This window comes from Tupaia chinensis, unplaced genomic scaffold (genome assembly GCF_000334495.1).
Source record: "Tupaia chinensis unplaced genomic scaffold, TupChi_1.0 Scaffold000225_1, whole genome shotgun sequence".
Taxonomy (NCBI): Eukaryota; Metazoa; Chordata; class Mammalia; order Scandentia; family Tupaiidae; genus Tupaia; species Tupaia belangeri.
Window position 1 is genome coordinate 3,730,511 of NW_006159700.1, and position 11,630 is coordinate 3,742,140.

The following is an 11,630-nucleotide window of genomic DNA, read 5'->3' on the forward strand; positions in this document are numbered from 1 at the left end:
ACTAAGGTTTGAACCTAGGAAGGCTTTCTCTAAATTTGATACTCTTTACTGCTGTATTCTATTCCCTCTGCCATTTCAAGGACTGGATAGGATTAAAGAAACCAGTTTCAAAGTTCTGACTCACCGTTTGTAAGTCCTGAAAGTTAAAATGGCAGATTTTTCAGGGATAAAGTTCTCCACAAAACCTTTTTTCTATCTTGTCTCAAAACAGGAAGATAACCACCTGGAGTTGAACTCTATTGTTTATTTTCTCTTGACCTTATGAAAAAAGTTATAGCTCCAAGGCCACCCTAATGACATCCAGACCACCAACAAAATAAACATCTGATTCAGAACCTCAGGTTTTATTATTTAGACACAGGAGTCTAACTAACATCACCAGTAACAAACAGATAAGGCTTCTGAATTCAGTGTAAAAACACGTTTAGAATGTTTCACTAAGACACTGATTTTTAGAAAACATATGGGCTAAATGATTCACATTAGCAATAATCAGACTTCATTATAAGTTTTCCTTGAACAAAACTTGGACATTATGGGCATGTTATGTAACTCAAAAGAGTATTTCTATTGTTTCAAAGCACTTAGCAATGCAATCTGTTTGCCATCCTCCACACCAAATACTACAGAAAAAGATAGTTTCAAAAAAAAAATGCCATTTAACTGAAGTAGTGATTCTTAATGCTGTTTTTCAATGCAAATTTAATTTCTAATAATTTCGGCATCCCTTATGTTTCATTTTTATGCCATTTGGGTATTTTGACTTTCGTCTTCTTTGAACTTTTTATTTCATTCATTTAGATGACATTTTTCCACAGCAATGTTTGACCTCAGTCATGGAAAAAAACAAAGATTTTATTAGTTAATCTGAAAGGAATTCACTTCTTCTATGTTTTCATTAGGCATAGACAGACATTCTAGTGGTTAATGTAGCTCTCCAAACTGCAGTTAACAAATGATTTATGTAAGAATAGCTATCTCATTTTTTCCATTGTCATCTTGACATGAAACAGGCAGTTTCTCCTTTGAAATTCTGTTTTTTTTTTTTAACATTATATGATCTTTTTAACTTTTATTCATTTATTTATTTTTTGACTATGGAAACAATGGGACTGAGCTTTCTTCTGGAGAAAGTTGTTTTACAAGAAACAGTTCACTGAGACATTTCCAGAAAGTTATTGTAGCCCTGGAAACTTTACAAATGTTCCTCATATCCAGCAAAAGCAATAACATCTTCCAGCTTTAAAGCTTTAAGTCTTAAGCAATCTGCTTTAATCACTTCAAGGCAGTGATGTCATGTGATGTTATAAAATAAGAGAACTGAGCTACGTAATTTTTGGCATTCTTTACCGAAGAAGAGTCACTCACAGTGGAAGCCATGCTGTTCTGGTGGATGGCACTGTTCTTGGAGTGACAGCTCGGAGGTCTGGCATGAGACTCTGAAGGTGTGGACTAGGAGCTTCCCTAACGACCAGTCTTTAAGCCCAACTACAATCCCAATAAACCCAAAGCCAGTGATTCTTGATTTTTAAAATAAGCCTGTACATAAGACATCAACCCAGGAACTTATTTTAGTTAGAAGGTATTTAACCAGTTTTTCCTTTTTCTCAGAATCCTAACAGTGGCTTTGCTCCTTTCTCTTAAAATATTCAGATGCCTAATTTTATAGTTTAATCAGAATATATGTTTACTTATAGGCTTTTAGATTGTCTGATGTTGAATACTCTGGAAGTAGCAAGAAAATACCACAAGGTATAATGATGTATAAACATAAAATTTTGTATCAAAATTACCTTTATTTTATTTACAATTTATATTATCACAGAATGGTGATAACTTCTAGTTAATAAGCTTCTGAACCTCTTGATAAAAAAAAAGACTTACCAGTTTAAAGTTTAGTATCAAACAGAAAGATGTCTATCCTTTTTAACCTTTATAAATGCTTATATATTTTCTAACAATAGTTTCTAGTTTCTCCGTTCAAAGACAAATAATTAAAAAATTAAGACCCTGAATTTAATGTGTTTTGTGTTCTCAACTGATCTAGAATTTATCCCGTTCTTAACTCTGTCATTTCCTCATTTTAGCATCTCAACTAAAATACTGAATCCATGTTAGATTACTGACAATGGGATATATAAGATTAGAACACATTTAATAAAAATAACGTTTCTCTCCCTACCCTGATAAAGCAATATTACATAGTAAAAGCTGTCCGTATATGTATCTACTCAGCTAAATGTCGGTGATTAAAATACTTTTGTCAAATAAAGACAACAGAGACGTGAAAAATGTTTTAAGACATAGTCATATGAGGAATTTAATGTGGCTATAAAATTTAAGCTTAGTCCTGATAAGTCTTTGAGTATTATTACCATTGTGTTTGCGTATATATTTGGCAATTTTTTTGGTTGTTTAATAATTTCCTTAGAAATGCAGTGCTTCACGTTTACAATTCACACGTGTAATTTTTGAAAATCTCATTATAAAATACTGATTCCATCTGTGTAATAATAATGTTGGCATTGGTTATATAAATGGTAACAGTCAGCCACTAGGCGGCGTGTCTTTGCACTTAAAATTTGGCATGTTTGTAAAGTACAGGAAATATAAAACAGACCATGTTTCTCCACTGGTGAAATAAAACACATGAATTAAATAAAACTTTCACAAATTTGTAAAGAGAGTAACATTCTTTGTGAGGGCATGTCGTATGCGCTAGAAAACTTCTGTAAGTGGACTGGAAGTTAGTACTCATTAGCTCTGCTGTTTCTGGAGTTATTAGGGTTTATACAAGAAACTTTTATGACTGTTCTCTGTGTGTTGTACAGTTATCTGCCTTCTATAACCACCCCAAAGATTATCTACCAGCAGAATTTTCTTGTCAAGTTTATAGGGAATGTAAGACGTACTGTCTTAAGACAATTTTTTTTTCATGGCAAACAAAATCAATAGCTGAACATAATTTCTTTCAACTCTTTTTGAGCTAGGGTCACATCAACATATCAGCGACGTTTCATATCTATTTATTATTAAACTTTTGCACCTAAAGAAAAAAGGGAAAATTAAGGGAACTTATGTAATGTCGAGGTAATGTAGATATCAAACACTTTTTCTCTCTGATAAAGGATCACGAAGAAAAATAACCATATTGTTTACAGAAGACTGTAACCATTAGACAACTTAAAAATGTTCCGTCAATCTTTTGAATTAAAAGCAAAGGTTTGTAGTCCTTTCAATAAGTGGGAACCATGTACCACCCCCTTCCCCCCAAGAAATCAGGAGAATTAAGAGTTTGAAAAAGTGGAAGTCTTTATTGGGGTAGTAGAGAATCGTAGACATTTAGTATCATGGAGGACTGAGAGTTACAAAATCTTCTGGAAGGGACAGAAATGGAAGGGAAAGGGGAGAGGAATAAGAAAAGTAGGAAGACTGAGTTCAAGGGGAAAAATGTGAGTAGGCAGAAAAGAAAAAAAAAAGGAGATGGAGGCATAAGGAAGACACATGGGAGAAGGGAGGGAGTGGAAGGAAGAAAAGACAGTGGAGAAGAGATGATCTTGCCTAGGAAGGGGGTGGGAGAACTAGAAGATACAGAAAGGGAGAGGAGGGCTAAAGGAGCCAAAAGGGGTGGAGAAGAAAAAAGGAGGGGAAAGGGAGAGGAGGAAAAAGGGGGAGAAGAAACTAACGGGACAAGGAATATGGGTGTTTCTTTTCTTTTGTGGTCATGTGCTGACAATAACTGAACAAATGCCATATTGTACCCCTCCCTGCCCCACTTGCATGTATTACCTGTGAGGACATGGAAAATACTTGATATGAAAGCAAAGAAGTAATTTTTTGTGCAGCATGAAGGGGAACACTAAGAGTTTAAAGATAAAATATGTTTAATTGTGTAATCAATGTCTAATTTAGCCTTTAAGTAATTATTTCTATGCCAGATTGCACTTCAATTTGTTCAGAATTTCATGAGAAACATAAAGTTAAAAGGAGTATTTTCATATAAATAATGAGATGAATATATTTTTTTGGAAATCGGAAAATGAAAACCATTACATACATTTATCAATACATAACAAATCAGTTTTTTGAAGTCAGACAGTACTAGTATCTTTACCTTATTTGCAGAAAAGTCAAAACATTCCTGTTGAAAGCATTTTCAATATTCTGTTTATTAGTGCAAAATGTAGAAAATTATAGACTCTTAACAAGAAACTACTAGAGAGTAGGTATTAATCTACCGTTAAGTGTTTGAGATAGAAGTAAAAGAGGAACGCTGAAACATTTTTGGCAGTTTAAATCCATTTAAAACATGTTGACCAATGTTATCCTGTTGCCATTTTACAGAACTATATCCAAGGATTCTAATAATACATAGTATCTTCCTTTAGGCTGTTTTTAGAGCATGCTATTTTAAAATGCATTATGTTATTGGGAAAACAATGCTCAATGGTATAGTCTTACAAAGAATCCAGGCTACAAAAGGGAACCTAAAATTATTACTAAAGACCAATAACTTCCAGACAGCCTAGGGAAGCATTCCAAGATGTTAACAATTTAGAAGGGGAGCTTTTTAAAGTCTTTTGTAAAACTTCCCAGTGCTTTTTAACATGAAAACAAGTTAGAACAGCTTTATCTTTAAAAAAAGAGAGAGAGAGAGAACTTATATATACACATATATGACACTATTCTTTATAAGCAAATGTAAAAAGCACAATCATGGTTAACTCAGTGTTTCAGAATTAGGAGCTCATAGAAGAAATTATGTTTTAGGAGGCTCACCCTGTTTCTTCCCCCCGACTCCCCATACCTCTTTGTGAAGAGAAGTAAAGACAAAAAAACCCATAAAGTTTCTTAAAATCAATACCTACTCACCTTGCTGCTGATCTTGTGCCAAAGTAACAGTGGGATAAAGCAAAGCAAGAAGTAACCAGGTCCCCTTTTGCACAAAGCTCATCATGTCTAAATATCAGACATGAGACTCTTTGTGCAAAAAGGAGAAAAGAAAAGCAATTCAAAGTAGCACCATCAGTTGTTCCCTGCCCTTCAGCACCGGGCCCGTCATAAAACTCAGCCACTGAGATTCCTTTGCTTTGGCCTTAAATAGGAAAAAGTTTGGCTTCCCTCACTTTCCAGCCCCTTTCTGAAATATGAGAGCAGCACCCATCCCCTCAGCAGTAAAAGAAATGATTAATATTTCTTTTTCCCTTATAGAAGACACAACCCACAGTGTAAGAAAAATAGCACATCTGGAGCTTGTGTGCATCTGCTTATGTTTAAGTTTGTTGAACATTTTAGTCTCATATACATGTTTGTAAAACTGAAGAACCTATACAGAACTGTGCTGCCTTGTGTTTTAATATATAAGACCTTCATGTATGCATTTTAAATTTCCCGTATAACATTAGTAACTGGATAATTTTGAGAAACTGTTTGATGTCCAATTCTTGGGTATGGCTAATTTGCAAACCTTGTCTTAGAAGATTCTTATATTGGGATTGTGCCAGACCCACCCTAACTCAATTTAAAGGGGGGAACTGTAGGAGATTTACTGAAAGAAAAGCCTGTTTGCCACTTTTACACATCCACCCACCCTGGGTCTTGGAAGTTAAATTTCAGGCAAATGTCAAAAGACAAAGTATCTGAGCTACATTTCAATGGCATCCTAAAAGTTAGATACTTATCTATAGCTGTTTCCATTCTTCACAGATTTCTTTAGCAAGCCAGCATGTTTCTTGTGAGCTTTCCAATTTTTATGCTGCTTAAGAAAGTTAGAACAGATTTTTCTAAAGAAAAAGGCAGCCTTTTTATGTCTTAACTTTGCAAGAAAATGGAAGAGAGTTTATCACATAAGACAGCAAAAAGGTACCAGAAGAAATTCTCATTTTTATCTGATTTGGTATAAGGATTAGTATAAATATTTCTAAATTTAGACTTCTATATACATACTTTCCGGATCCTCACAAACATAACTTTCCAATGCTTCTCTGGATCTACCTGAGGAGTAATGTCTGTGTCATATTCTTAAAAAGGGGCAAACACTATTATTATAGGTCTTTAATAAATCTCTGTAGTAAAATATACTTGTCCACAGTATTAAGATATTTCTTGTAATCAAGATATTTATTTATACTCTAATCATCAGTCCATAATTCCTTCATATATCTCTATAATTGAATTATAAAAAAGGTCACCTGCCTTTTTTCCTTGTTAACTATGCCTATCTTTGTGTGTGTGCACATATAATCCTCCTTACCTCCTACCAGTTCACTGAAATCATTTCACTACGGCACAACTCAAAAGTGTCCTTAGAGAAATCCTTTTTTAACCTGCTTTGATATCTTTCTCCCTTTTCATGTTGGTGAGTATTTGCTCAAATCATTATATATATATTCCCAGGTATATACCAATTCTATAAGCATGTACAGTAGTGCATTTGCTTCCTTATATATCCACTCAGAATACGATATCGCCCTGTAGTTGACATCACCCAATGGTAGGAACGGAGAAATAGAAGACCAATCTTGTCTCTCTTCCGGTCTTGGATTGTAGATTCATTGACTGAAGGAAAAAAAAAGGAACTCTCGAAAACAGTCATGAATATGAAATTTTTGGCTAGATCATAATGGCGATGTTGAGAAAGAAATGTCATTGTGTGTATTTTTCTGTCTTTCAATGATCTTCATCCTATATAGTACTTTAAAAATTATCTTGTGTTCAGACAAGGTTAAGAAAAAACATCATCAGTTTTTCCCAGGGTGACTTTGGCAACTATTTTTTTAAAAAGTATATTAAAAAATAGATTTTCTCTTATTATTTTTGATGGTCAATAAAAGTTGAACTTTACTGATTTCTTCTCATCAGAATTACTTTCCAGCATAAAAAATTAGAAATGTTACTTTTAGAAATGTTTTTTATGCTTTACTTCAGGCATTAGATATAAAATTCCCATTGTATTTTTTTGTCCTAAAATTCTTAATTTGTTTAGCCATTCGAATTGAATCTTATACTCATGACAAAATATCAGGATCAATGCACTCATCTATGAAAAGTTGGGTGATAGTTTGTAAATAGGAGCATTGATTATTTTAAGATCTTTAGGAGAAACCTAGAGAATTTATTTTCCAAGTCTTCTGATTTACTCTTCATGACTGCCTGGACAATATTGGAGGTCTGGACTCAGGACCCCATGCATTCTGTGTCTTGGATCCTCTTCCTCTCATGTCAAAGTATTTTGTAAATATGGTATCTAGATGGGTGTGGCTTTGAGCTAGGGTCACAACTAGGGGAACCATTTCTACTGGTGAATCTTATTATCCAGCCAAGAGTTGATGTCCTCATAGTAATCTAAACAACTTTTTTTCTATACCTCCCTGACTTCATTGATACTCACCAAGATGTCATTTTGTTTTCTGGATTTCATTTGGAGTCTTAACACAAAATCTAACTACACCAACTAAAATACTGTTCAATTTAGTTCTCCTTTAACAAAGAGAGTGTCTGGAAAAAAGAAGCAAAGGAAGGGTGTGGCAGATTATCAACCAAAAATTCATTTTTTTTTCCAGTTTAGTGGAAAGTTTAGCTTGGGAGACTAGCACAGACACAGCTGTGATGAACTCAGTAGGCCAGAGAATGTCAGCAGTGCTCTCTACAATAGCAATAAGAAAATCAATTATCTCTATCATTAAAAACACATGAAACCAAAGTATTTTAGATTTTTTTTCTCCTTGCTCTCCCTCCCCTTCCCTTTCTTCCTCCTCTTCACTGTTCACTCTTCACTGTTCTGCTTTAGGTGTGATTTGTTTTTTCCTTAAGACAGTGAGATGCATTATTTTTATGGATATATTCTGTATGTTAAATCACTTATCAGCCCTTTAAAATGTATCTGCGATAATAGTCACTTTAAAATATACTAAATCCATAGCATAATTACAGCCTACAGTAGGATAACTACCAATAAAATTGTAAAGTGCACTGCAGGTCTTATTCCTAGAGAGGAGGATCCAACTCAGCCTGCATGGTTGAAACCACCTTTGGAGAATTACGTTCCCTTTATAAGAATGTGAAGAAATAATGGTATATAAAGAATAGAGCTAGAAATATGTTTATGTTGTAGTTGAGGGCCTTGGTCATAGCTAACCATAGATACTTCCAAGATTGAGGCAATGACATTGACAGAGGGATATCATAGTCAAGTATCTGAGTGATATCTGTGATCGATTCTTTAATACTTTCTAAATTTAATTTCCTCTTAGGTCCCTAGGTTGAGTTTATTGTCCTCTTACTTTTTTCTATAGAATTACATTGATAACTATTTTTTTCTGAGCTTAGAAATTTCACTTCTTGTGTGGAACTCGTATTTCCTTAAATTTAGTAAAATAAAGTAATTTGAAAATATTAAGTATCTCAGTTCCTATCTTTTCTTTTTTTTGCTTTGCTATTAAGTCTGAGCCTCTGACTTTCTATCTTTTTGCATTCTGTGGTTGAAAATTACCCCAAAACTGAACAGAAAGTTCAAAGAGGTTGCATGACTTTTAAAATTACTCATTGGAATTGGAATTAAATAGCACACTTTCCAAACATTTTTAACCACGTTTTCCACTTGGATTAGTCACTGATTGTGGTAATGATATTTTTATACAATTTAGGAATTGAATGAATACAAATTTGGCTTTCAATTTTCTATTTTATTTTTAATGAGGCTTTATGAAAGGAAGAAGAGAAAGGAAAATGATGTAGAATCAATTTGAAAAAACAATTATTCTTTTAGATTTTTGCCATAGGTGCATGCACTTGCCAAAGAGAGAGGGAAAGTGAGAAATCACTCCCAAAGGGGGATGGCCATGCCACAATCCCTTCTCCATTCTCCTCTCAGGATTTTGAAGACCCATACACATGCACCCAGTTGCAAAGTCAGCCATGTAGAATACAGTGCTTAAATGTCATGCCACCTCCTGGCCCAAATATGACTTTTTCTTATCATTAATCTTTCAATAATTTTCAGTTCATATTTAAGTAAATTTAAGTAAAAATCATTAACTTATACTTAATGATAAAGTATAATCTTAGGACATAATAATAATTCACACATGGGTGTACATGTGCTTATATACATGCATATATACACATATATGCACCATAGTTCTTCAAAATATTCTAAAAAAAAAATCTGTATTATAGAAGAACTGTGTGTGGGTTTCAAACATTGTTTGCACCAAAACAAACCAATACTTTGGTTCCATTTTGCTACAAACTTCATGAAGTCTCATTATATAAAGGTATATGTGTGTATGTATGTTATATGTAACTAAGTGCATATAAATAGACAAAGGTTTACAGAAAACAGTGCAAGTATAACTTCTAGAATTAACATGCATGTAAGCTAATTTGTATTTGTTGTATTATTTTTTTCTCATACAAATTTATAAACATCTATGAGCTTCCTCTTAGGTGAAAATAAATCTGTCACTTGAAATCTTATGTGCTTAATAGACAATTGACCACAGAAAGGGAAATAACTGCCTAATAACTGTTAGAATTGTGAAACTATTTTAAGTATTGTAAGCAAGTTGTTCTGAATTAAGTCTTCAGGTACTTATCCTATGAACATGTTTTATGTGTTATCATTACTGAAATTATACTTGAATATTCATAGAAAATTAGATTTCAACTCATTACCTAACACAATGACTCATCCTTGAACAGTGCAATTACTTTATAAATTTTGCCACAAGGGTGACATGGAGGCTGGGATGCAACATCTTGCAAGAGTGCAGGAGTTCCCTACTGGGTCTTCAGTTGATTTAATCATTCTCAGGATTGAAGGTCCATTCTGCAAATCCCACTAGATGCTCTATCAATATAATTTGTCAATTGAGTCATACTTAGGAATGTTCAGCAGTATCCAACACAGCTGCAATAGATCTTCAACGTAGCCAATTCTGTCTGAAGATAAAAAGAAGGCCTAGTTACAATTTTATGATGGAAGCATGAGATAGGCCCAAGCCAGATTCATTGAATTTGCATGTTTGAAATGAAGATAATTTTAATTCTTATCAATATTCTTTACAGTCAGATACTCAATGGGGGCCAAGATTTGGGGTATTTTAATTCAAATAATATTTAAGGACACCAATATTGAAAGCTTCCTCAGCCTCAATTTCCCAAAGTAAAAAAGTAAATGTGATCTCTTCTTCTTCAGCTTATCATGACATGACTTCACACAGTTGCCTCTTCTTTGAGTCAGCATAATTGCTCATGTGAAAACATTCTGCCTAATCATCTGAATACTTTATTTTTTACTATATATTAAATCATATTAAAGAAGCCCTGTATTTATGTTCATTTTTAGCCTACAGAATAATGCCAACATTAGGTGCTTGAGGAGCGAGGCTATGGCTTAATTGTCTATTAAACACACAAGATTTCAAGTGCAAAAAAGTTTGAGATCCATAAAAAGTTTTTCTGTAATACGTATATTTTTTTTAGGATCTTTTTAGGTCTCTTTCTATTCGCAAGGATCTAAGTGTTATGCTCTGGAGTCTTAGAGTTCATACAGCAATGTCTATTTTCATAGCTGTGCTTTATATTTATATTTATTTACATATTTATTCTTGTTTATAGATTTTTCTTGTTTCCTAGCCCTATCCCCTTAAAACTTTTTGTAGATCAAAATAAACTCCTATTTCAATTTTATTTTTCCACAAACTTTTAAAAATACCCTAATATTCAACACATTTTTGTGAAGTTATTTAGTTAAAATATTTGATGAATGAAAATAATTCCAAATAGGAATTTGGAGTAAAGATGACATAAAAAATTACATCATCTTGACAATCTTTGGATGATAATCCTGACTAGATTAATATTATTTTATTTCTATTCTTTTTTTCCAGCTGGAACTTTCCATTTCCCACCCACCCCCGCCCCCAACAAGAGAAAAAACACTCTTTTAGATAATTCCTTATATGCAATTCATCTGGATTCAGGCACTACCTTCTTATTCTCTTCCTTTTGTCCTTTCATTGTTCATTTCTTCACCATTTAAAAATTTTACTACATATATATGTATCTATTTTATTTTATAGGTATATAATTTACATATTATTTACATTAATCACTATACATTTTTTCTTTTAATTTTATTTTTTATTATTCTTTTTATTTTTTAAAAACATTTGATTGCTGTACATTATTTGGCTTGTAAAGAGAATTTATCCTTTCATTGTTCATTTCTTCACCATTTAAAAATTTTACTACATATATATGTATCTATTTTATTTTATAGGTATATAATTTACATATTATTTACATTAATCACTATACATTTTTTCTTTTAATTTTATTTTTTATTATTCTTTTTATTTTTTAAAAACATTTGATTGCTGTACATTATTTGGCTTGTAAAGAGAATTTACCCAATATGAAATACTTCTCAGTCCAGTCCAGCTGAGAATACTGTACGTGTTATCATCAACAGGTAAATAAATTTCTGTGTCCCACAAATGTCTTGTCTCTATTTTTTCTCCCTGATTTCCTTCCCTATACTCTTTCCTTTTCCCACTCACTATACATTTTTACCATGCAGGCACAACCTTCTTAACAAATCAAATGGCTCTCCCCCCCCCCACCCC

At 33.0% G+C, this 11,630-nt stretch overlaps 1 protein-coding gene across 1 annotated transcript in view; it reads right to left on the minus strand.

The window, feature by feature from the left end:
- Positions 1 to 5,089, minus strand: part of COL3A1 (collagen type III alpha 1 chain) — a 43,801-nt gene extending 38,712 nt beyond the window's left edge. Inside the window, 1 exon segment of the mRNA XM_006147844.3 lies at positions 4,873 to 5,089. Coding sequence (XP_006147906.1) covers positions 4,873 to 4,957 — 85 coding nt within the window. The 5' untranslated portion in view covers positions 4,958 to 5,089.
- Positions 5,090 to 11,630: the final 6,541 nt, after the last annotated feature.